Source organism: Drosophila rhopaloa, unplaced genomic scaffold (genome assembly GCF_018152115.1).
Source record: "Drosophila rhopaloa isolate 14029-0021.01 unplaced genomic scaffold, ASM1815211v1 contig_163, whole genome shotgun sequence".
NCBI classification, from domain to species: Eukaryota; Metazoa; Arthropoda; class Insecta; order Diptera; family Drosophilidae; genus Drosophila; species Drosophila rhopaloa.
Window position 1 is genome coordinate 11621945 of NW_025335043.1, and position 27415 is coordinate 11649359.

General features: G+C 38.9%; 2 protein-coding genes across 2 annotated transcripts in view; both read left to right on the top strand.

Moving 5' to 3' along the window:
- Nucleotides 1-27415, top strand: part of LOC108047776 — a 64509-nt gene that overhangs the window by 10556 nt on the left and 26538 nt on the right. The window contains 9 exon segments of the mRNA XM_044458308.1: nucleotides 693-912; nucleotides 1951-2086; nucleotides 3903-4187; nucleotides 10858-11388; nucleotides 11503-11699; nucleotides 15834-16166; nucleotides 16317-16849; nucleotides 20697-20911; nucleotides 21419-21818. Coding sequence (XP_044314243.1) covers nucleotides 693-912; nucleotides 1951-2086; nucleotides 3903-4187; nucleotides 10858-11388; nucleotides 11503-11699; nucleotides 15834-16166; nucleotides 16317-16849; nucleotides 20697-20911; nucleotides 21419-21818 — 2850 coding nt within the window.
- Nucleotides 7734-9793, top strand: LOC108047777. The gene is made up of 2 exons (XM_017128126.2): nucleotides 7734-8420; nucleotides 8903-9793. Exons 1-2 carry the CDS (start codon nucleotides 7875-7877, stop codon nucleotides 9506-9508), a joined length of 1152 nt encoding a protein of 383 aa, XP_016983615.2. The 5' UTR covers nucleotides 7734-7874; the 3' UTR covers nucleotides 9509-9793.

A 27415-nucleotide genomic window follows, 5' to 3' on the forward strand; every position in this document is an offset into this window, starting at 1 on the left:
CTCATGTGGCTGCCGACAGCAGGAGCAGCACAAACAACAGCAACGGCAACAGCAGTCAAGAGCAAAGAACAAATAAATTTAAAACTCTGTCAGGCAAACACACCGACCCTCACACATATGCTAATAAGTGTGGCCAACTTGGCTATTTTCTGGCCAAAACTTTGGGCTCCTTTAAAAAGTTTAAAATGATTTATCACTAATTAAGATGGAACATTTCACATTGTTAAAAAAAGCAAATTGCTTAATAAGGCCCTTTTTAAATGTCCTTGGTTGTTAGAAAAAGGAATTAATTTTTAAGAACTATGTTTTATATTTAATATAACAATTATTTATTTAAAAACAATAAAAGTAAATCAGTAGTTTTGATATTACTTTAAAATGCTTTGAAAAATATGCAAACACATATTAATTACGAAGTAAGATGTTCTGTTTTTCATTGCATACTTTTTGATGCCTTTTTTAAGTGATTTCAAATCCCCAATGATTTCTGTGGCATCACCGAATAGAGCAATTATTTATAAAGACAAGATAATTATACTTCGAATTAACTCGTTATAGCTATTATGAAGAGACTCAAGCCTCTTTAAATTAACCCAAGCCAGACTAATGCCGCATTGAGCTACTTTTCGGGGCCCACAATTGCAACACTAATGCTAATGCACTGGCCGCTCTACGTCCTTCTGTCTTTGCAGACTTTGCCGTGAGATTTCATTTCAATTCCGCACCCGACTGCCGCACGGCCTGCTCGTCTATCACAACGTTAAGAATCCGGATCGCATTATTTTGGACCCCTATGCACTCTATGTGATTGTGGAGAAGGGCCAGCTGAAGGTGGTCCATGTCTTTGGCAAGCATTCAACGAGTGTCACTGTGGGCGAGAGTCTGAATCGAGATGAATGGCACAGTGTGATGGTGAGTTTCCCAAAAACGGGGTCAAGTCTGGCAGGGACCCTCCAAAGAAACCCGGTCGAATACCACAAGTCCAGCGGGGCTATCAGACATCCGGTAGACTTAACTCTTTGGGGACTCGCAAGGGTAATTTGTAGTCGGTTAACATCTGGCGTTTTTCGACCAACATTAGCATGGCAGTGCGTTCAGCAAGCAATTAGCAAGATTGCAATGCGGAATGTGTGCTGCCGGTGCATGTGTGCAAAACGCTTTATCAAACTTTTATAACAAAGCGAGCAAGTTGATTTATGTGCGTTCAACTTTGTTAACTCACCTCGGACATGGGCTCCAATGGTTGCATGTTGCTGCTGTTACTGCTGCTGCTGCTGCTCCTACTTTTCCACGCATGTAGCTAACCGCAATCCCTCAAGCATCGTCAGCATCATCATCATCAATAACAATGGCAGGAGCAACCGAAAAACCAGTAGCAGCAGCTTAGCTTAGTTCATGTTTTCATATTTAAAACAAGCAGATCCCCTACTAATCACACCCTCATACAGAAAGTGGGATAGTACACTCGAAAAAAATAATAACAGCCAGTCAGACAACAAATCATTATCAGCTCCTGTTTAAATATCTGCAAAAAAATAAAACCAATTTTTTTTTCTTAGTGCACACGCATACACAAATGCAGACACATGCATGCACTCATAAATAACACGCAAATTCCTAATGAATTTCAGCTGATCCCAGTATGAGTTTGTGCGCACAGCAGTTGCAATTCATTTTCGTAGATTTTTACCCATGCTGTTGCAGCAGCAGCAGCAGTAGCAACGACAGCAACAAAAGCGGTAGCAACAACAATTTATCGCATGCCGCTTGGCAAAAACTTGCAACTTCAACTCGGGGCCAAAACGCATAAATTCATAAATTTTTATCATTTGTCTGTGTGCGAATGCCACGCCCCCATCCCAGCGCCCCCGTGACCATGCCCACACCCATGGCAAGCTGGTTTATTGGTTTTACGCTACTAACCGATCCCTCGCTGTCTGTTTTGCACAGGTGCGCATCGATGTCCATGGCGCAAGATTAATTGCACGCGTCGACAATAGTCAGGAGGAGGTCTATCTGAAAGGACTGAATCACGAGTACAACTACGGCGTCTCCACGAATCTGCCGTCGGTGGTCCTGGTCGGAGGTGAGTGCCCAAATCAATTGTGTATGTGTACCCGTTCCATCCGAAAATCCTCACGGACTCCACCAAAGCTTCCACCCCCCACAATCAATCATATTAAAGGCTACGCCCGAGAATATATGCAATGATTCTCGTACGCGAAATTCACACATAAGCCAGCGCATCAATGTGGAACATAGAAAGTTTAGTATGCGTATATATATATATATGGGATAGAATAGCACATAAGAGCGCTGACGAAAAATCGGAAAATGTGCAACTGAAAATTGAAAATCGAACTTGCAGTTTGGCGGTGGCGACGAACACATTCAGATAATACATACAAAACATAATAGTACTTTGGCACCAGTTCTATCAGAACAATATCAAATTTAATTTAGTTTTGCGTATTACAGTTCTAAGAATATTTATAAAATTCACGAAAAAAATTTCTAAATAAATTCAGGAACAATTTAAACAGATAACACATATTGTATATTTTTCTGAATAAATAAGGCACTTGCATTTTCTTACCCACCTACTAAAATAAAATTCCAAATCTGCAAAGTTTGTTTGAAACTCTTTTTCTGTTGTATGAATTTTAATTTCATTATTAAACACAAGGTGCAAGCTCAAGAGATTAAACGATTTCAACTTTTCTTCAAGTGTATCAGCGTGAACGACCCTAAACTGAACATGCTCATTTCCCATTGAATCGAGGCTTTGCGAGTGTTCATATGTATGTCTTTGAAAGCTGCTTTAGTGCGTTATTTGAAAATTTAATTATTTCACGTTGCGAACACCAGAGGCCATGGAAAAAAGGGTTTTGTAAGCAGGCCAACAGAATGGGCCATTGATTGCACTCTGATGATGTTGGTCTAGTTTTTCCGAGCCAGCTCCCGCTGAGCGTGTTTTTGGATTGAATGAAGCCAGAGCGTATAGAATGTGTAGGTGGATACTATCTTTTTTTTGCCCTGGAAAAATGATTTTGTTGCGGCTGCATTGCAAGGAAGCCCCTGGAGACTGGCCCACAATTGATGGGCAAAAGTGAAATGTGAAAATGAAATGGAAAGCATGCAATCAATAAACTTTAAAAGCATTTTATAGAACGTTTGCAGGGAACAGTATTTATGGCCAATGTCTATAAGTAAATAAATATTATTTCACATGGTATTTCCATATTTAGAAATTGCTAACGAAAAGGCAAATAAATTATTTGTTTTATGGTTGGGATGAATTTCCATGGCCACATTTTTGACTAACAAACCAATATTTTGCCATTTAGGTATTCTTTTAACAAATATGTAATACCATTAGTGTATCTACAATTTTCTAACATTATTATATTTTATTTATAGTTTAAAGTGGACTGGAAGTAAATAAGTAATTACAAACTAAATCAAATAAAATACGAGTCTTCAGAAAATATAAGCTCCAAAAATCTGACAGCCACAAATAGCATTTAAAACGAATTTTAGCCATACGAAAAACACTTTTATGACTATAAATAATTGCGGAAAGTCCCACCGCCCTCTCTGCTTGTATTTATTTAAACCGGTCTTTGGTGATCCGCAAAACTGAGTGGAGACAACTTTTTTAATTAAGCAATATTTAAATCTCTAACAACAGCAGCGGCCAAAAATCCCATCAAAACTTTCAACTGTAAACAACGAAATTATGTTATGGCCGTCCGACATGGTCACTCCGCCCACTAGAGCCCACACAGATATAGCCAAAATCCATTTCCAAATATTCAGCATGTTAATTAATCTGTGGTTTCCCAGCCAAGACCAAACACTGACCAATCCTTCCACCCCCCGTCCCTTGTGCAATTTCGCAGGCCTTTCCTCGGAGGAGAAGCTGCACGGCGTGAAATACATTACGGAGTCCTTTGTGGGCTGCATCCGCAATGTGGTCCTGAGCTCCGGCAAGGCCGCCTCCGACCTCCTGCCCATCGCCCCCCTGGTGGCCACCAAGCACGAGAACGTCAACGAAGGATGCTCGGACATGTGCGAGTCCCGGCACAACCTCTGCTTCGTGGGATCGCGCTGCATCAACCACTACGGCGGCATATCCTGCGACTGCTTTGGCACCGACTACGAGGGCGAGCACTGCGACATATACAGTGAGTACTGTGCCTAAAAATAAATATTTCAAAAATTTATCAAATGTAATTAAAACATTTTTTGGGGTTTAAAATATATATTTTATGAAATGCTTTCCTTAAAATGGGAAAAAAATTTACTTAGAACTTATAATAGCATATTTTAAAAGGTATTAACATTTTAATGGTTGGCATCAAAAACCTATTTTAATTCGAATTTTGAATAATGAAAGAAGTTGTATTTATTTTTGAGATTACACAAGAAAATATATAATTCTAATGAACTAGAATTGAATTATATATTTTATTTTGAAATGGCTTTCTAGATGTTAAATAAAAATGTTTTATGTTAAACAAAATTTAATTCAAAGATCTATAAAAATTTTTCTAAAAATGTTACATATTTCAAATTATGTTTTTATTCAATTTTAAAATATTCGGAAGGATAAATAGTTTTATATTAATTTATAATGTTGATTTAAAACATATGCTCTTTTCAAAATAAATAGTTCTAAAAATGTATCAATTGCAGCACTTTTTAAACAGCACATGTAATTTAATGCTTTTACGTGAGACTTTAAAATTTTTCCAACTGTTACGTACATCCGTCTAGCTCTGTCTAAATCCCAATATATCTCTGTATCTGGACATGGCCCTAGGGGCGCCATTTTGTTTTAATTATAAACTATGTTTGTTTGCTAGCGGTTAGCCACTGGCACTGCACTCCCCTTTTGGTCGCTACAGTTTTAAACACGCTAATGACCTGACCATAAATTATGCAAAATAGTGTTTGACTTTTTGACTGTCGGCCAGCTCGGGCCACACCAGGGCAGAATGTGCGCAAAATTAGTTTGTTAAGCTCAATATATATATACCCCATGGAGACCACCACCGCTGCCATCCCCCCCACTCCCTTCCCCTCAGCAACATCCGACATTTAGTTAATGACATAAAGCCAATTCCAGGCCGCCATAATCTCAATTAAGTCACGCGAGGCCATTATATAGGCAAGCCTATTAAAAATTGAGCAGCTCGTTTATATTTTTTGACATTGCACAATTTTCAGGGGTCTTTCGAAGCACTAACTTCGCATTTCAGCACGAAAATGGGAGTTGGGTTTTCGGGCAGGAAAACTGAATTCAGTTTGCCCTAACTAGGTAAAAAGAAACCTATATTATTTTGAATTAAGTAATACTACAAAAGCTCTAAAAAAACGTTTAAGCTGTGTGTTTACTTTGAATATGAATTTAAAATTAAAACAACATAATCTAAGCCCCTTATCCAACTGTAACTTCTGTTCTTGTTTACAATTTTCCCTTTCAAAAACCGAAAAGCCATGATCAGAAATCATAAAATCAAGTTACCTAACAAAACCAAACTCTAGTTAGGGCATCTCAACATGCATTCTTCAGATTTAGCCCCCCCCTGCATTTCAAATGTTTGCTAAAAATTTGCATGCAAATGATGACCAACACATGCCAGCGATGGAAAAAGGAAAAATCCAAAATAAAATCCTGACTTCGCGGGTGGCAATGAAATTAAGCGGAGTCCAGGGGAAAAGTTGGGGAAGAACGTGTGGAGGAGTATTGATGCAATGGACAGCTGCAAATTGCAAAATGAACAAAAAAAAAAATACGCTAACGGTTGGCCAGCAGCCGTGACAGTGTTGGCCATTTTGGAAAATGCCGCGTGCCCTTTTTCCCGCCTTCCTCCTCCCGCCCTCCCGCTTTTTCGCATCCCCCTCTCTATCTGTCTAAATGGCTCCTGTCAAGGACAACGAGCGACCGCCGTGACGTGCGAGTTTGTCAAGCATTTACGGCGCCTGCTGGTGCTGCTGCTGCAACTGATCACAATTACGTAACGAGCGCCGGCAAGTGCAAGCAAATTACACAGATGTACCTCACCCACACGCCCACTATCCACCGCCCACTGCATACCGCCCACCCCCCGCTGGTTTGCCGGTTGCATGTTGAACTGCTCCTGGAACGGAAACAGTGTCAGGCCATTAAAACCTAGCACATTGCGAGCGGTAGAAATGTACTGCAGAGAGAAAAAATAAGGGCTTCTTAATAAAAAAAAAGTTATATCTATGTTTTTAAGTTAAATAAAAATGATGAAATATTTTTGTTACTACATGGAATAGTTTTATACCTTACAGGGGTGATTATCCGCCTTTGGTACTAGCAACTTGAAATTAAATATGTTCCATTAAAAAAATAAATGTTTTATTTTTTTATCTAGTTCAACTAATTTCAACAATTATCAGAGAAAAGAAAAAAAATATATCCCAGGCATTTCAAATCTGAATTTTATTTTGAAAAATCCGATTTAAGAGATGTATAACATTATTTTCGATTTCTAAAATTTGTTCAATCGCCTTTTTCTCAGTGCTTGAAAATTGTGAAAATTCGTACAGGGTACGAGGGACACGAGACATAATCAAACGCAGACGCTTTTGTAATGCAATAACTAAAATGACAACTGCCAGTACAAGGACAAGCCTGTTCATGTGCAGTTCACCCGGAATACCTCTCTTCGCCAAAAACCCCTCTTTACACTCATTCCGATTTCACAATTTTCCATGGTAAAAGTGTCAACGAAATGCGTACAGTTGGGGAAATCATTAGCCCTCCGAAAAACCAGGCATCAACATTTCTGAAAGAGACTACAAGATTTTTCGCCTTCTTCCGGCATAAACGAATTGAAATGCCGGCAAAGAGGACGGATTGGGAAACTACCAAAAGGGAGGGCAACATGTCCTATGATGTCCGATATGATGACTCCGGGCTAAGTTCATCTCTGGACTTTGGCCGACAGTTGTCAGCTCAACTGGCATTCATGATGCAGCAGGCAGAGATGCATTTTTCCGGTCCGATTTGAGTTAAAAGTGCACTGGCCAAGTTGAAAAATGTCAGTTTTAAGGGATTGAAATTCATCCTACATATTTTATCGGATGCCAATAATTTCTTATTATTTTTAAAAAAAATTAATTACAATTTGGTGGAGCTTTAAAATTTGTAAATTTTGTAGTTTGATATGCCTAAAGTTTATTTTTAAATTTTATTTAAATTGTATGTGTTACATTTGTGGCTAATTTTCCCTTTATGTTGTGACACACAAAAACAGAAAACAGCAGATTGCGGTCTGTTTTGCTCCAATGATAATGTCACACCTTTAATTAGAGCTATGGTTTTAATAAATAATTTATTTATACAACGAATTATCAGAAATCTATGTATAGCTTTTATTCGAAATTAAAATGCCGATTAAGTGTGACAAACAAATGGCTTTTAAGATGATTAAACTCGATAAAATCGAATACAAATAATAATATTTGTTTGTTTTCTACAATATAAATGTATGAAGCCAGACTATTAATAGTTGAATTATATTATTTGAAATATAATATAAATTCAACGATTTGTTTTGACTCAGGAAGTCTAATTAATTAATTTAAAGTTTAAAACACTAGTGTTTTCTGAGGCATATTCCTGTTAATCTAATAATTATGTTTACCCCAACTAAGCTGGCTATTCGTTAATAAGTCACAATCCTTTACACAAGCAGTTTGCTGTCAGTGCTCAGTTTGTTTACCTTGAGCACAAACAAACACATCACCACAAATTGCTTGAGTCCACAAATTTGCAAGTTAATCTTGAGCGGAAACCATCAATACTGTGTACAGTAATCCCTCTAATACCAGTCAGTATGTCTCAACGCGGAGTTGCCTTCTCGGAGTTCTATATAAATGCCCCAACTAGTCGTTCAACCCAGTGGCGGGCCCAAAAGGTGGCCAATGAACTGGTGGTAAAAAACAAAGAAGTGCGAGACAAGTTAATGAACAACAGAGTTCCCACATATTCTGAATTCCGAAGGATAATGCGATCCGCGGGCAGGGAGGCGGACTACAATCCGATCACCTATAAGAGCATGATAGAAATCCGACAGGCGCAAATCGATCGTAGGCGCCTCAAAAGTATAAAATCCTGTGCCGACTCCCTTGGATTTCATCCTCGCATCCTAAATCGCAGCCAGTTAGTAACGGAATTCAATCAGAAACAAGACATATTTCGCAAAAATCTCGAGCTCCTTGGACGGATCAACAGGACCAATCGACTGAAGGGCTGTGTGGATAGCTTCAACCGCAATTTTCCCGCCCTTCAGCCGAATCGGACCAAGATCCATGCCCTCGCCCAGCGTTTGAGCCAGGAAAACAGGCAGTTCGGGTGTCGCCTCTCGGCGGTCAAGTCTAAGGTTTGTAACCTCGAGTTTGGGGAATCAATTAATGTTTTGAAATTATTAGAAAAAATTTAAAATGTAGTCAAATATAGGATATACAAAATATTGGGAAAACTGCCGCAGAATATTATTAAAATTTATGAAGAGCAACATATTAACGATATTTTAATATCGCATTTATAAATGTGTGTTATATACAAAGCTTTGGAATGTAAGTTTTAGTTAATTTTATTAAAGAGTTGTTCAGCTTTTACTTTTCCAAGACATGGGATTGTAATTAAAATCCAATCGACCGTATCAACACAGAATTTTCTAAGACCAATAAGTTATTTACTCAAATTAATTTTTACTAACAGAGATTTTTGTTTTAATCAAATCAGTTAGAATCTTTCATCAGTTTTTTATCACTAAACATTAATCTACTATTTATGGCAGTATCTAAAATGTACTTTTTTTAAGAATTAAGTTGGTTTTAAGCCTGACCATTTATCCCAAAGGTGGACTCGCACAATCCTTGGGTGGCACCCGTGAAGCCGCTCGAACAGAAGGCCTCTGATCAGACGGTTTCTGCTTTTTTGCCCTATATGCCATCGCCTCGTTTGGGAAAGCGAAGTGCCCATGTCCTGCTTCGCCCCATAATATATTTCGACCTGGCTGTTCGAGAAAACTTCTTGGGAAGATTACTTCTGCAACTCTACACGGAACTGAGTCCCGAGGTGGTGCTTGAATTCGTGCGGATGGCCACCCACAACGATGTGAGATGTCACCGTTTTGTGCGAATATTCTCCAATCTTTGGATGGAGGGAGAACTGATGCCGGGCAGCAACGATCCATTGCGGAATCACCACAGCGTGAAGTACTCCTTTCTGGATCCCAGCAAGTTGACGGGGGTGATCTCGTATCCGTGGGACTACCGCCGTCACTTTCCCCAAGGTCTCCTCAGCTACACCATCAGTTTTAAGCCATCGGCGGTTCCATGGCAGCGGGTCATTTTTGGACGGGTGTGCGGTGGCCTTAGGGTCCTGCAGAACTGCCACGAATTTGGCACCAAAAATGGCAAGACCAAGAAAACTGTGATTGTCACACGGTGTGGCCTGCTCTAGTGGGAGTTCATGGATATATATTTCCCGCCTCATTATGCACCTGCATTAACATAAGCCCAGCGAAGGACTTGCGTTGGCCCAACAAAATTGTAGCACACCTTTGTGCTTAAATGCAGCAGACTGTTTTTTCTCCAACAAAATGCAAATAAAATTACAAAGTAAGCGGGTTTTTGCGTGGTATCTAGGCACTGGGAGAAAATCGATTTTAAAAGTAGAGAAGAGAAGAATTATTATCCGTAATTTTCATAGAAACCAGATTGAAATTTATTAAACAATTAGAAACGATTTTAAGTTGTTAATTTATTTATATGAGCTCTTAAAAAGAAGCAGTGGTTATAAGAATATATATTAAAAGGACAAATTATATTTTTAATTTGCATAGTATTTACCCAAACATAAAATAAATATTTACTAAAATCGTTCAATTGGTCATGGTTTTATATATTGCAAGAACCTTTTCATATGTTGGCATGTTAGATCAAAACTTTTCTCTGAGTGAGTGGGGGTAAAGAGTAATTTTGTGGGCTGAGATGCGTTATCGGCTGGGCGTGGCCCACGTGTGCAGTGTCAGATAAGAGGGCAAAACGCGGCTGCTGTCATGCAACCAACCGAAACCACCCATCATTCCCAACCACCGCCCACTGCACCACCAGCGGACGCAAATGCGCGTTACACGATTTGCACATTTGGTCCACGAACAGGACAAGAGGCCAGGATCTGGATCAGGACAGAACCACAGCGAACATCAGGCGAATGCCTAAAGGCCGCCATAGAGCAAACAATATAATCTATTTTTGTGGCCCACTGAAGCTTCATTCGCAGAATTTTCTTCTTTTTTGTTGTTCTTTGTGCAGCAAGCAGATAATGCACAAGTGGCAGGGGGATAAAAAACGCCAACATGGGTCAAAGTTTCAAGTGCTCCGTTAAATAATTCGTATGCTAAATATAAAAATATGTTAACTAATTTTTTTTCCTATCGCAAGAGCTTACAGGTGTTTCACTTTATAATGTTGTGATATAAAAAATACTCGGATTACAGTTTTCAGTATGAATTGTTACTGATGAAAAAACATTTTTGTATTAAGCTGAATGAAGGGTTTAAATATTGGATTTAATTGTTCTGACTTTGTTTTTTCATTCTCTTTTTTTTTTGGAAAAATATGGACATCTCTTTAAGAAATATTGGATTTTTAAGATGGAAAGAAGTCTGACAGGTTTTAAAAAAGATTTTAAATTTCCTTAAGGTTCTGTAGTAACTGAAATAAAGAATATAAATAATATGCTAAATGCAAAATAACCAGGACTTTCCAGAGGTCTAAATAATAGATTGATTTCTTGATTTCTTTCAGCGGCCACAATAATAACCTTGCGAGGAGCCAGCTATGTGTCCTACAGGATATACGACTGGAAGGATCGTGTGCATTCCTCCACCAGGCGAATAAGTCTGATGTTCCGTACGAATTTCGACGATTCAGCCTTATTTTACGCCAGTGGAGAGTCTCTGAAGCATCAGTATATAGCGGCTTCCATTAAGAACCAATCGATTCATGTGGAAATGGACTTTGGCGACAATGTGATGAGTACCATACTCACAGATGACTTGACACGAGGATATTGGCACAACTTAACGATTCTACACGAACAGAGGACGGTGAGCATTATCCTGGATCAACAGCAAAAGGTACTGGAACTTCCAGCCACGGCCAGTGGGAATCTGCTCTTCGATCCGGAGATATATTTCGGAGGAGGACCGGAACTGCACAAGAAGAAGGGTCTGGCCTCCCATAACAATTTCGTGGGCAGCCTGAAATATGTCTACTACAACGACATCTCCATTCTGTATGAGCTGCAAAGGGGGAATCCCAAGTTGCACTATCACGGTGAGTGGAGTGCAATTTAATATCGACTGTTGCGATTTGCCGTGTGACATATTTGGCATACTCTTACTGTCTGTCCAAACTATATCTATCTATCTATTTTGGTTTCTGGGTCAGGCGTGCTGGAGGCGGAGTTCGTCGAGAATGAAGTGAATGTCATACCCATCACCTATCCCTTTGCGACATCACACATTTGGTGGCCCATAAATCACGCCGAAGAATTTAATATTAAATTCGATTTCCGCAGCAGTCGGCCGGGCGCGGTGCTGGCCTACAGTGACGTTACGACCAGTGCCGGAAATGGCTTCTGGGAGGTAAGTGTGAGCATTCAAGCAATCATCCATACGTGCACTGCGAAAAAGGGTGATTTAAGAGTGTATAATGGTCTACATTTAAGACCCGTAATAAACATTTTCGACTCTTAGAACTCTTGATGAAAAAAAAAGAAACAATTAGAAATTACATTCCCTAAATTTAGAAAAATTGAACACCCCGTTTTTCTTCCATCTTTAGCCACTTGGCTATTTATTGTATTTCCATCATGAATATATCGTTTTTAATGACAACCAAATTCGCCACTGGAATGAAAATAGAATTCATTCATTTATTATATTATTAATCAAAAACTTAAGGTTACTTGTAATATATTTATAACTACTTGAGAAAATGTATCTAAAGATTTTCAAAGAGTATTTTTCTTAGGAATATACAAGTGCGCACAAATCTCTTATAATTTCCCCAGTTTGGATAAGATATATAGGATCTTTGCTTCAGTGCACTTGGTAAACACACAACTGTTTATTGCTTGAGCCTTTGAGCTGCACACACGCATTACACACAGCCACAAGCACGCACACACAGACAACAGCTGGACGTTTCCACCGACGACGTGCTCCTTAAGACGACTTAGCAGACTGAGAAAATGAAATGCAAATCAAATGTGCCTGTGGTTGTGCATGGTTGTGAAACTTGCATTGCAATTGCTTGGGTTCCAGCCCAAAATGTCTGCCCCCCAAAAACACCCACATTTTCCATGATTCGCAGGCATGCTCCTTATATGTGTATGTGTATACACATGTACATATATGCTGTGTGGCATACATTGTGAGGCAAACGAAAATGCTCCCAAAAACACTGACTGCTATTGGGAATGCGGAAAATGCAATTAAATTTAAGCGCTGCTGAGTGAAACTCGACTCCGGCTAATGCAATGAAAAGTCAAATGAGCTTAGTGTTTTGTAATTGTTTGGCATTATTCATCTCGTCGGTGGCCCAAGGCGATTGTGTGCTCTTGCAATGACTGTATTTTCTTTAAATATTTATTTTCTGTATTTGCACATGAACTTCTGTTTGGCGAAATAACTCAAATGATTTACCTAGAAGGGCGTAGAGCCTGTTTTATTATGACATATATTTCTAATTCAGAAAGGATATCCCAAAAACAAAGTATTTATGAACAAATTTTGAAATAATTTACACATAATCTATGCTTAAACTTCACTTTATACAAATAAGAACAAATTATTTTCACAGGCCTCAGTTTTCATTTTGAGTTATTTTGAAAAAATGTTTTTTATAAAGAATTTATTCAACAAATAAATGCATTTTTAGAAGCAGCATAATAAAACCAAAAAGAAATCGCCACAAGGATATTAGACAGAATTGCCTAAAAATGGTTTCAATCCTCTTTTCTGTTCCATTCTGTGGCCTGCAATTTATTTGGTATACCAATTTTTATAGATTTATGTCATGGCCATCGTATAACAATTGAAAGCAAGTTAAATGTTTCCATGAAATACCAATTTATAACCAGACAAGCAGGGAGATACTGGGCAAAACAGATTGGAGTCCGGCATAAAAGTGCGTTGTAATCGATCACAAAAACAATTCAACAGTTTAATGCCAGTCGAGTAACAATGCTATCCCGAAAACACGACCTATTCCCACCCTTTGTCCCCCTGTGAGTTGTATTTATATGGATGTCAGTAGCATTTATCTGTATTTAAACAAACAAACCTTGTCTTGGCCTGTCCAAGAACGTTTATTTGGTTACTTGTCATTTCGGCAATGTCCGTAGTACGTACTAAAAGGAATATTCATGTGTACCGGCCGTATTTATTTGCATTTTATTGTTGATTTTGTTCCTTTTGATTGCAAGTCGCACTCCCCCCGCCCTCACAAAATATACCCAAAATGTCACTGCAGAGACTCTGACTTATTGGCATTGCAATAAAATTGCCGTTGTAATGCCAATGAATATTTATGCCGCAAGCCATTCAATTTTGCATCGACTGACTCTACGGCTTATTTGCTATTTTGCCATTTGCCGTTTGACGATTTATGCGCACCCAAATTAATACTAAATTGATTGTGTCAGGTTTTATAATATGACTCTGTTTATATTTTTTATTTGCCGAATAATTCAACTGCTGCTTGTCAATTCGGGCATGCCCACAGTTGAGGTAAAAATAATAGCTCGTGGGGATTTTCATAAATAATATTCTTTTATATTTGCTTTTTTGTATTGGTGGGTTTTCGAAACGTATTTTTTTCCTAGAACTTTGCTTTCTGTTAGCTATATTAATTTAAATGAAATGTTGTCACAAGAAACCTAATCAGCATGTGCCTTTCTTAAATTAAAGTAATTTCTTTAAATGACGTTCTTTAAATAAATCACTTTTAATTATAAGAAACCACACTTAAAGATATTATGTTGACCGCAGGTTTATATTTCCGCGATATGCTATCTACATTTGGTCAGTTTCAAAAACGCATCAGTTACGAGCTTTTATTTATTTACTATTTACCCCGGCGTAGGCCACAAAATTGCCACCTGCGTGTTGCGTATGGAGCTCAACAAACTAATAAATTGCCAACAGCATTTCCCCCTCCCCCATGAGATTCATTCGGAGCCCAAAAAAAGTGAAAAATAAAAACACCCATAGAAGAGCCCAAACAAGTGTATGCAACATAGAATGTCATGTCACATGCTGCACAGAGGGCTTGGATTTTGGGGTGTGACATAAAAACTATGCGCCCGCATAAATCGCGAATCACAAATCGAAAATCGAATTTATTGACAGCGCGCAAATGGGCGAAATAGGCAAACAAAACAACAGAACTCGCGGTGGCAACGGGGGTATAAAAATCATTTGAAATATTGTCACAGAGTGCGACGAATGTCCGGGTGGGTGGAAAAGTGTGTGTGTTGCCTTTAAACATAACGCTCTGACAAAAATCTAATGAAATATGCAATAAAATTTGAGTGTTTGCCATTTCGCATAAGCGGCGCAAAAGCGCAATTCACAATGAGCATAGATAAATAAGGAGTATACACACACACACTCGCCAGCTTGTTGGTACATTTATTTATACGGACATGTACAAATTGCAATTGTGCTGAGCTGTGTTGCAGCAACAGACCCAGCCAGTTCATGAAATTTCAATAAATATTTTTTTCGATTTCCTAAAATAACAGACTGCAGTAAGCGAGCGGGGGGTAAAAAAATATATATGTATGGCTATCAAATTAGTTGGATTATGGCATACAATTTTGCAGATAGATAAATAGTTTACGGCAAGGTTATCTGTCAGATTTGTTTGTCTATAAATTTTCTGCGTTATTTTACTGGATATTTGTGAAATATGAATTACCATTGGCGTTCAATTTATCAGCAGGTAGGTAACTAGTGCATTTAAATACTTTTATGGGAGTTAGAAAACATTACATTTTATTAAAGAAAGCGACTTTGAAATATTATTAGGCCCAAAACTATTTCCCAAATCAGCATCCTAACCTATGTTTATGTTCATTTGCTGCCAAAAATAATTATTGCTGCATATGACACCAGGAACAGAGATATTTGGTTACAACGAATGATTAAGAGTTGTGGATAAATACCAATCGAAACGCCCCCCTTTAAAATCCCCCGTCGCAAATTAATGGGCAGCAATTTCGACAACAGCTCTCCCCGGATCCCATTGAAACCGTCCGATTGATTCGGCGAATGCCAAACTTAACGTGGCTACGTGGCGTATGCGTAATATGATTTAAGCGAAGCTAATGCACAAAGGCATTTAAATTGAAATGTGTGCATGGAGGCGCGGTTAAATGGGAAAGCGGGTATTTGCATGTGGCTGTGCAGCTCTGCATTTCAGGCATTTTCGCCATTTTGATTTATTTCCACGTACACACAGTTAAATCTTCTAATGCTAACAGAATTTTGTATATTTCTCTCTCTTCTCCCCTCCTCGTCTTTTACATGACGATGACAAAAACTAATATTTGGCAACACACTAATGCGCGGCTTCGGGTTTTGTTCGGCACTACGTGCAACATCCGACGGCGGCGACAATGGCTCCGCTTCGATAAAATAAAATACCGCCATTGCAACTCCACCGGAAATGCGCGACTAACGGAAATTGCAAAATGGCCGCCCATCCATTAGATACGTCTGACGTCGGACAAACTAAGTTTCGATCTGGTGCCCGATGTCAACAACAATGTAACGCACTCGACCACCATTAAAATCAATAGGGCCACCTCGTGGCACAGCGTGGAGTTGGACTATAAGCTGGGCGAGATCCGCTTCACGGTGGATTATCGCCACACTCTCAGCCAAATGTACGGATTGACCTTTAACATCGGCGACAAACTGATCATCGGCAGCAGCTTAAAGTCGGCAGCCATGGGTTTGGTCGGTTGCATACGAGATATTGAAATCAATGGTCATCTAATCGAACCCCGACATGTGGTTAAAACGGAGCGCGTTGTGGGAGAGGTAAGTACTGCTCGATACTAATTACCACAAAGAATAATTATCTAAAAATGTTTTTTCTGTGTATATTTGTATTTAAGAAATATTTCATTACTTTTCAAGTTCTTTTAAAAGTTGTTTCTTGGTATTTTAAATCAAAAACTATTATTTTAGGTCGCTCTGGACAATTGCAACTACATAGATCCGTGCAAAAGACCCAATACCTGTGAGCATGGGGGCAAATGCTTTGTAAAAGACGATCGTGTAACCTGTGATTGCAAACACACGGGTTACATAGGCAAAAATTGTCATTTTACCAAGTACCGAAAGACCTGCGAAGAGCTGGCACTTTTAGGATTCACCAAATCGGATGTTTACCTCATCGACATCGATGGCAATGGTGTATTTCCACCTGCCCATGTGAAATGCGATTTCCAGAGCCTTGAAAATGCCACCAAAACGATTGTGGAGCACAATCTACCCAGTCAAGTGGATGTGAGATCTGCCAGGGAAACCGACTTCAGCTTCAACATCAGATATAGGGAATTTTCGCCTCACATGCTGCAGGAACTTATCTCGCATTCGCTGTACTGCACACAGTACATCAAGTACGACTGCTACCGGGCTCAATTGGAACTTCACTCGGCCACCTGGTTCACATCCTCGGCCAAGAATCTCACCGTCGACTTTCTGGGCAACGTCAAGAGGTAAGCAATGGAATCACACCTGGCTCTTGGGGTTCCCATGGGTGGAATTTGTGATAAACGTGCTGAGCCACGTCACCGCAAACAACACAAAATTGGAGGATAGGAGCAGGGCTTCTGATACAGTGGATAACAGGGTAGAAAATGAGACTTACATAAGAAATTAGAGGTCATTAGTAAAACCATTTAAAATATTATATATTTAAAAGTTTTTAATGTCAACAGAATTTTCAATAATATGTTTGATTATCTAGTACTACAAAAGCAAGCTTTTCACGGTCATTATTACATAGCTACTTATTTATTTCGTTTAAAGGGTTATAATACTTCATTTATCTTAAATATTAATCTATAATATACCTTTCAAAGCAATTTTCCAACCCACTGTTCGTAGCTTAGCTTATGCATATGCTTGTGGATGATTTTGGCCAACCGCTGCCCACACAATTAATGTTGCAGTCTATTTGCTTAACTTGTTGTTGCACCCTGGATTATCACCGGTACCCGCCCCCTCCCCCCATTCCCCCCTGCAATTGTGTGTGCGTTCTGCTCCAGTGGACTTTATAGTACGTGCGGTAATCCAACAATATAAATCCCAAATTTCAGTGAGGGGGGAGATGAAACTCACGTTCTTCGTGCTGGCGTTTCAATTGTAAACGAAACTTAAATTAATTGCTCGCACATGCATAATATAAATGCCAGGCAGGAACCTTCGCTTAATGCTAACTGACATATTTACCCATCACACACAGATGCTGTGCTCTATTTTCCAGGGAAAACTGACTGCAACTTCACTTCACTTTCATGAGGCATCGATATACGTATTTTACAGAGGCTCAGACCACGTCTACAATTGTCAGTTGTGTGTGGTTGTACTTCGGAGCCATCTGTCCAGTTTAATTTGTCATGGACTTCGGCCCAGTGAACTGACCAAGATCTAGTGTTGGCTTAGCTCTTGAAATTTGCTTTCTTTTCTTATTTTGAGTTCCTAGCCCCAACTCTCCTCCCTTAAACCAAAGTTATATCTGCCGCATTTGTTGCCATGCATTGGAGCATAAAATTTTATGGTGCCGAAAGCTTGAGCAGCATAACCGGCTGCCAAATGCCGTTTATCCAAGGTAAACTAATGGCGAAACCCTTAAAAAAGCCAAACGAACCGAAGGACAAAACGGCGCATGAGGCAAAATACGGCCAAAATTGCAAAAGTGCAAAACAAAAGGCCTGAGTTTGGTATTTATGTCAGGCAAATATGTTTCCGCCTCAGCGCTAATAAGGTTTATGAGTGAGTCCCGGCATATCTCTTCTCGTTCCCCTTGTCCCATTCAAAATTTGTGTGCTCAGCCACCATATTGTCGAACAACTCTTTCGTTATTCCACTTATTATACCCGTTACTCGTAGAGTAAAAGGGTATATTGTATTCGTGCAAAAGTATGTAACAGCTAGAAGGAAGCGTTTCCGACCCTATAAAGTATATATATTCTTGATCAGGGTCACTAGCCGAGTCGATATAGCCATGTCCGTCTGTCCGTCTGTCCGTCTGTCTGTCCGTATGAACGCTGAGATCTCGGAAACTATAAAAGCTAGAAGATTGGCATTTTGCATGTAGGTTTTAGGAGTTCCTACGCATCGCAAGTTTATTTCAAAATGGTGCCACGCCCCCTCTGACGCCCACAAGCCTTAAGCTGTGGCCACAGTTTTGATGCTATTATGAAAATTTTAATTGATATGTATTTGTTTCGTCAATACCTATTATGGCCTAATAAAAGTTTGCCACGCCCACTCTAACGCCCAAAAACCCATTAAACGCTTAAGCCTGGCTAGCGCCTACATTTCCGCCTTTCATGGCGCCATCTAACGGATGACTTTGGAACAGCTGGCCAAGGTGCTCAACAGAGTCAACGTTAATTCTCGATAAGGATTTATATTAAAGGAAATTGCGATGGTTTTCATTTGTCAATACCGAACTATATCCCAAGAACTATGCAAATCAAATCAAGTTAGCCAAGTTGGAGGTCTGAGTCAAACAATGGCGTATGTGTGTATGTATGTAAGCATATACATATGTATGTATGTATTTACATTGTACACAGTTGCAATTGTTTAGCTGAGTAACGGGTATCTAATAGTCGAGGCACTCGACTATAGCGTTCTTTCTTGTTTTTTATATTTATTTGCAAGGGTATATTCAAGAGAGTTTGGATACTTAACAAAAAAAAGCTACATAATACCAAAAATTTACAAATATACAAAAATGATACTTTAATGACATTGAAATGGAATATTTCTGAGCCATTAGAGCCGCTTTTTAAAAATGTATGACATATAATAACTCACTTTTGTGGACCTCCATTGGTTTTATGTCTATTAAATTCATAGATTTATTTTTCTATTGTTTTTCTTATTGCTTAAAATCAACATAAATCAATATAGCAGGTATACTTTAGTCGATCTATCAGATTTCACATTCATATGCTTGTTCATTTTTTGTTCGTTACAAGTTTGCCCGGGTAATTTTTCTTGCAATGGCAGTCCTTTTTTAAAATGAATGGCTTTGAGCACACAAATTTAGTCTTTACGCCTAATTTCTTGGCATAACCTCATCCTCATGAGTTAAGTTCTCCAAAGGTTGGCCAAGTATGGAAGTTTTGGGTTGGTCGAACCCCTTTTTGACAATACATCATGCGCAGCAAAGTAGGCAACATCTGGTGGCACCAATTTCCAGTCGCTTGTTGCTGCCACACGCTCTTTGTTTTTGTTATGTTGGGCCTGCGTCACTAATTTCCGCTTTCAGTAAATCAATTCGAAAACCTTAACAGCTCCGACTTTGGTTTCGCTTTCATTTTTTTGGCACTTGTTTGTTTGCCTCCATGAATGAATGGCGTTTCGGTTGGCTACGACCGAAAAATGCAGAAAGCGAGGAACACACACACACAGTCTGGGTCAAGAAAAAAATGGGTTAACTTCTAGCTGGATTCCGGGTGGTGAGCTTGTGTTGGCCCAGACCATTTGGCCATCCATCATTTGCTCGTAGCTTGGTCTTTACTCATTCAAAATTTGACAGCATCGTTTGTTTGTTTGTGTGCAACTGTGTTGCTGTTGCTGCGGTAGCTTTGCTGCGGATCTTGCAACACGGAGACGGAAACGGAAGCAGCACATGCAGGCCCAAACCGCAGCAAACATAAGCCGGAAAAGGAGTGGCTTTCCTAGATAACAATATTTGGTTCACTGGTTACTCATTAATCTAATTAAGAAAAGACCTTTTCAGAAAGTTATAGATTTATGATCATGAGAAACTTTTAATTCAACCTGTATATAATTCGAGGTTCTTTTAAGCTGGGAACGCAAATTCTTAAGCATAACTAAAACAAAAAAACCGTTAAACAATCTAATTTCTTAGTAACCCAATCGCTTTAGCATTTAAATGGTTAATATTTGGAACAGTTTATCGAACCTCATTCAATATTGTCTGTTAGCTAATATTTCCCAAAACTCTGGGATAAAAAAAAATTTGTTCAATATTTACATCCCATTAATAAACAACCTAATACCTGCCCTTGTAATTGAACTTGATTGTACCTTAATTGCTTTGTCACTGATACATCCTCAAATTGTTTGATACCCAACGAATATTTCTGCATAAATGGCGCACCGAAAAGCCAAAAAAGAGGGAGACGGATGTGGCTCAGTCGGTCACTCAACGGGCTCGTCAAACTGCCGGCAGCTCTGCGGCTCAAATGTATGCAAATGTATGCGAATTTTTTCTAATACCTTTCACCTTTTTTTTCGGGAAACCACCCACATCCTCCCTTCAAAAAACCAACCCGAAATCCGGAACCAACTCTTCTGCAGAGGCGCCTGCCCGTGCTCCGTTAACAAGACGTGCGTGGACCCGAATCAATCATGCAACTGCGATGTGAAGGAGAACAAATGGAATTCGGATGAGGGCTACTACCAGGATCCGCAGAGCTTGGGCATTACCAATATGTACTTTCTGCAGCAGAAGGATATGGATGCCGAGGCCCAAGGTCGCATCACTCTGGGTCCGCTGGAGTGCGTCGAAACAAGTTAGTACATTCTTGACTTTGGAGTAATCTATTCTCGAACTATAAATTAGATTTTAAAAGGTATTCTTATCCAATTATACAATATATATACTAAAGGGTCACCTTTTTTTTTTTTAAATACAATCGCTTACTTTTGATAAATAAATTACAAAACCTTTTCATAAGGCCCATTATAATTCAAAATTTAAATCTAATACTTAAAATGGAGGTTTTATCAAATATTGGAGGGATTTCGAAATAGTTTAGAGAATAGTTTGAGAATAGTTTGTTCTTATTTATTTTCGGAAAATTCCCAAGATAATATTACGAAAACTATAAGATCTTAATTAGTTTGGGGTTCCATGGTATCATTATTTTCATTACTATTAATGTAAGGATGCCCATCTACTTTTCTCTGCTCTCTTTTGTTTGCATTTTCTTAATTTGATGTCACTCTATAGCTATTTACTGCATCTCCCATTAGCCATTAGCTACTAGAAAATGAATCCCCTCCTGTTCCGCCCACAGATACGCAGAAGTACGTGGTCACCTTCACCACATCGCAGTCGTACATCGAGGTGCCCGGGTGGCGGAAGGGCGACATCGCCTTCTCGTTCAGGACCACCGGCGAGAAGGCCATCCTGCTGTTCCAGCCACCCATCCGCCCCCACTACCCCTCCTTCATGGTGGCCCTGACCGGCGACGACCAGCTCACGTTCACCTTCACCCTGAGCACGGGCACCACCCGCGAACTGGTCATTAACTCGCACCGCCGGATGAACGGCGGCGAGTGGCATAAAATATGGATCGACTACAACCAGTATCATGTGCGCTTCATGATAAACACCGATTACCAGATGCTCGATTTGCTGCCCGAGGAGGAGTTCGGACCGTTCGAGGGCAGCATGTACATCGGCGGCGCTACATCGTGAGTATTTTCCAGGAGTTGTGTTACCAATAACACTGGGCAGCCCAAAATTTAATTTATTTTTATCTTTCAAATTACTTTATTTGGTTACCCTTTTCACTTACTTAAAACTTTTAGTGTATAGGTGTTAAATGGACTGCCCTTAAAAGCGGTATGATATAAATGTAACAGTGTGGAAAATAAAAAGATATTTTATTAGGCAGTAAAATTATCTAGGATGGCCGTAACTTATATAGAAAAAAATTTGGTTTCTTCGTTGCTTATAAAGTTATTTTGTTTACTCAATTTCATTGCGATCATAGCTTTAAACCACTTTTACGTTCTTTCAACACAAACCCAATCAAAAATTGGTTTTTAATTCCAAAGATTTCGGAATGAACAAACAATATTACTTTTTATTCTGAAAATAATTGCATTATTAAAAGTAGTTCGTTAAACATTTTTATTACAAATAATTTAAAAATGTTTTTCAAATAAATGTGTTGGTTCTAAAAGTATTCAGAAAATATTCTTAATGGTATATGTAAAACTGATTAAAATATGTGAACATTAAGAAAGCAAGGCAAAATTTTAAAAAGAATCTTATAATAAAGATTTTTCCTTACATCTTTTTTAGTTGTTACCCAGTGTAATCAGACATTTCTTTTTATGGCTGCTTGCATCGGTGGCAGCTGTAATGGCAGTCGACGGGAAAAGCTCTATTTCTGCCACTGATGCTGCTCCTGCCGGAGTGTCCGCTGGCAGTTGCGGTTTGTGCAATTTATTGCGGCAATTACGTTTTAATTATAAACGCGCGACTAACTGCCAAGCAGCACTAACAATGACAGTCGCGTCCGTCCGAGTGCAGGACTCCAAAGGAATCCGTCGATTCCTATACCTGCCCCGCGGGTGGTGCATGCCACGGCCCGTTGACCGACACACTTCGATTGATAATTGGGACAGCGCACTTATGAGTTAATTACGGATTGATGAAAGTCGTTGGCCACGCTCAATGGGATAGCCGATACCTTGGGGCGTAAAAATCTTAATTTTCCTTGCTTTTCTCCATTGTGTTTAAATGACCGAGACAATCTATGCATAACTATGCGCTTTTCAAGGCTTTTCATTTGCTTGTCTGCTGCCATTTTTATGGAGAATTGAAAAAGTACTTTAGGTGGAGATTGATTTTTAAGTGAGGTAATGACACTTTTTGAACTCTCGGATGGTCCAATAAAAACTTACTCAAACCGTTTTTATGATAAAATAATATTTGTATTGAGTTTCTAAAAAACTACTCATACGACAAGTAGACAACAGTACGTATGCGTGATATAACTCAAATTTGTACTCAAACATTCATTCTTTATACTTTTGGAAGAACTTTAATGAGTGTTCAAGTAAAAATTTGTAAGTAGATTTTAGGTGTCTTCTTCTATTCACTCTGAGTTATATCACTCATACGTACTGTTGCCCTCTTGTCGTATGAGTAATTTTTATGGATAATCAATATTGGACTTGAAAAATTAAAGTTCTTCCAAAAGTATAAAGACATTAAATTGCTTTAATTTTGATGTCTAAGAATGCGTAGTGTTTATAATAAAAAAAGTTAAATTTATCAGTCTTTTTTTAAGTTAACAAAATGATTAAACATGATAAAACCAAGAAATATGAAAATAATACATTCCTTTTCCGCATCTTAAAACTTCCATTCAAGGCACCACTTTAACTTTAATTGCCCTTGGCTTCAGCAAATTGATCAAACGTGTAATTTGTATGCACAAACTGCTTTCCACGTTCACTTTCATATTTCTGGAAAAATAATCCCTTTGGGGAATGGAAAGAATTGCCATAATTAAATTAACTTTTCGCTGAAAATTCATTCCAAAGTCATTATCAATAATCAAGCCACGGCGTCAAAAAGGGGAAACCTGCTGCTGCTGCTTGTGGCTTTCCGAGAATTTTTCTGTTGCGACCTCTTCCGGCTCATCCCCTTTAGGAAGTTAGTGCACTTAAAACGCGCTTATTCTTGATTGGCATAATTTATAAAGTTTTTTTTTCCCCCGGTTGCCATGGAGCAAGGACCGCTGGATGCTCGTCGTGCTCATGAGATAGATGGAGCGATGGAAAAAAGCTATCGAGGGTTCTTTGAGTGTGCTCACATGTGCAAGCTTTTCTTTTTTTTTAATTATTGAAAATGTATAAAAATCAAATTGAATATACACACATATATATATGGAGCAAGGAAAATGTGTGCTCATTGGCACTTAACCCCGAAAAATTCTGTACATCCAGAAGCACTCATAAAATTTCGATGAGCGGTAAACACGCAGAGTAATTAACGGTAAAGTGCATCCCTCAGTTACGATCCGCTTTCACTGAGCCAATTTATTCAATTTATTTATCACGGAAAAGAAAGCTCTGTGAAAACATACAAGTAATATGGAAAATGCAATATTGATGCACTTTACCCTCGCAGGCTCCTAGGGAAATTCTGACGAACGGAGGCGAAAGGCAGTGTAAGGTTGCACGTAAGCCAATAAGCGGAATCAGCGGCTGCGGCTCATAAATAAAAGAGTTAATCAACATATTGATAGGGACATGGCGAGACTTAAGCGAGACGACGAGTCGGAAAATGGGTGCGGAGTGTTAACCCATTAAGAACTTGCTAGAGAGCTTAAAATTCGTTTCACGCCACTGAGCGCATTGTTCGATTGCTGTTCAATTGGGTTAACAAACAAAAGCACACAAAGTTTGACTTTGGAAATAAAATTACTTTCATTGAGATGTTCATTCTTCGAGGGATGGCATTGAATGGTTCCCCAAAAGAGCATCATTTAATTTGGTACGCCTTTTCCAGAAAATGGCTTAATTTCACAATAAATTACATGTAATTATTGCTTTAAAATAAATTACTTTTGAGCATGTTGATATTAAAGATGGTCAAATGATTGAATTGCATTTAATAAATAAAAATAGAATGTTTCGATTCTTATATAAATATGAATTTTTAAAAATATAAATTATTTTAAAATATTTTAAATCTATCGATTCCTATCATATCCTTATATAATATTATTCCCGATATTTTCGACATTATTGCGAAAATCAAAGTATATAATTTTTATTATTATTTACTCATAAATGACTTTAAAGGAAGTTACTTGAATCGACTTTAAATTTATGAGAATAAAGTTAATCGGCTCATTTTCGCTGAGTTAACCCACTTTAAAATTACTTTTTCGCCTACCTAAGCTTTTTGGACGGCAAATGTGTCCCCTTTTTTTCAAAGTTTTTCGCCCCTAATCAATGGAAAAACTTTTCGAAATATGCTGCGAACACTTTGCAAACTTCAACGCCATTCAGTTAATGGGTTAAGCAGTGCTTTTCACACAGCTTAAATGCCGCCAAGGATGCATGGAAATTTATGCAAAGTCGGGGGCAAAAATTACAATGGCCGATGCTGCTAATGATTGTTGTAATCGGTTTTTGTGTGTGGTTCGACCGCGTTCCTCCATTCGATGTCGTGTTGTTTAGGAAGCGACAGCAGCTGCCAATCCACCAGTTCGTCCTTCTGGTCCTGGTCCTGCTGCTCCTGCTGCTCGGATGTCCGTCTCATCATTTGCATGGCCATCGATTACCACCGCACCACACGGGGCACCACATGCCGATGGGAAAAACACGGGCGACTGGCGTGCCAAATATGCGAATTATTTTCCGCGCTGCAGGAAACAGGACGACGTCCACTGGGGATCGGGGATTGGGGATCGGGCAGATAGGGGATATATATCCACGTATATAGTAGTGGCTGGGTGGTAAAATGTGTTGCTGTCGCGGCGGCCATGAATGAATGAAAAGTGCTTAATTGCTTGTGACGGCGTTAAATAAATTCTTAATTGCTTCGCACTTTGCGCGTTTGCAACGTTAATAGGATTTCCGTCGCCTGCATGTCGCCAGGATATGCACATCGCCTGCTACAACTCCTGTTCCACCAGCTCCTGCTCCTCCTGGCCGAAAAACTTCTTTCCTTTTGCGTTTTATTGCCGTTAATTTCCGCGGAATTTCGTCGTTCGTCGTCCTTTTTTTATTTTTTGCCTTTCAGCTTTGCCGTTGCAGCCCTTGCGAACTCGCGTTTTGGCCAGCCGCCGTACAAATCCTTTTAGCCAAGTGTCATCCAGGCCAGAGCAGCCGGCGGCACATCATTTGCAAGGCAAAGCGCTAAATTTCATTTTGCATACGCGTGCCACACGCGTGTCCTCCCACGCGTCCTCGTTACAACGTTACTGCACCCAAAAAAAATATGTTTCCAATAAATAAATGTCTGAGTAACAGGGAAATACAGTGTCAGTAAATATTTAGTTATTTTTTCTAAGAGATTTTACAAAAGGAATGAAATGTGATGGCTTTATAAAATTTAATAGAAACCAAATGGGGTAATTATCTAAATAAATAATTTATATATTTTTAGAAGATGTATTTTTTTATACATTAATTTTTCTTAGTATTAGCTTTTATAGTTACACATTACACATTCATAAAAAAGAAATATAATTTCCCTCCTTCTGATTATTTCTATAAAAACCTTATTTTAAAACCTTGAAGTACTAAATTTCTTCATAATTTTATTTTGTTTCATAAGACTTAGGTTTTTTATTCCTGAAAAATTGCAAAGGAAATATTTATTGATAGCTGCTTCCATTTTCCCCAGTGCACTTGTCTATGTATGCAAGAACCGTGTGTGTGGCTGTTGACGAAAAAAAAAAAATTAAAAATGCATTTGTGACATGCTCGGAAAAAGAAATGCAGCGCACGTTGCAAAAACTAATGACTTAATAGCTCGCTTGTGGCAAGGACACCGCCGCACTAAAGCTAAATGTGGGTGAAGTGCACTCGGTAAATGCAAATCGCGAATTTGGAGCTGCTCACTGACCGATTATAGCCAATTCGGTGACGGCCGTCGATAAGTTTGTCGCTTAAATAACGATTACGCAACGCTTGGCAAACAATTACAAGGAAAAGCGAAAGGAAAGCGAAAATAAATTGTAATAAATTCAAGAAGAGGCACACGACAAACCCCAAAAACCGAGTTGAGGGACTTTTTTTTTGGGAAGAATTTTAATTTCACTTCATGACAACACTTGGGGACTTTGGATCCTTTTGCCGACTTCTGGTGCCAAAGTGGATCAGGGGGTGGGGGGAGCTTGGGTGGGTGGAATGTCTCGTAATGAAATTTACATAATTTAGAAAGACATTTGAGCAACTTTCTTTTGCCGCGGTACGCGTATAAACAAGACATTTCCGCCACTTTAATTTTCAAAAGCTTACACTTGAGTTTTTATTGGCCAATTCATTGTTGGCAGTGGTGAGAAAGGGGGCGGGGGTGGAAACAGAAGCTAAAAGTGCAGGGGAAAAACTTGCAAATTGCGAAAAATAAAAAGGAAATCGCTGAGAAGAAAATGCAGGAAAATATAGAGTTTAAAGTTAACAGCTAAGAAGTTGAGATGCCCTTTTGTAACTTTAAATTCAACGTGAGTAAAAGCACTTGTAATATTTATAAGGGATTCCTGCTTATTAATTTTTTTCTTGTTTAAAACTAAGTACATTTTAATATAGTTCCTTTA

Coding starts and splice junctions, on each gene's coding strand:
- LOC108047777 (XM_017128126.2), top strand. CDS start 7,875: ATGTCTCAACGCGGAGTTGCCTTCTCGGAGTTCTATATAAATGCCCCA. Junction 8,421..8,902: donor TCTCGGCGGTCAAGTCTAAG/GTTTGTAACCTC, acceptor TTTATCCCAAAG/GTGGACTCGCACAATCCTTG.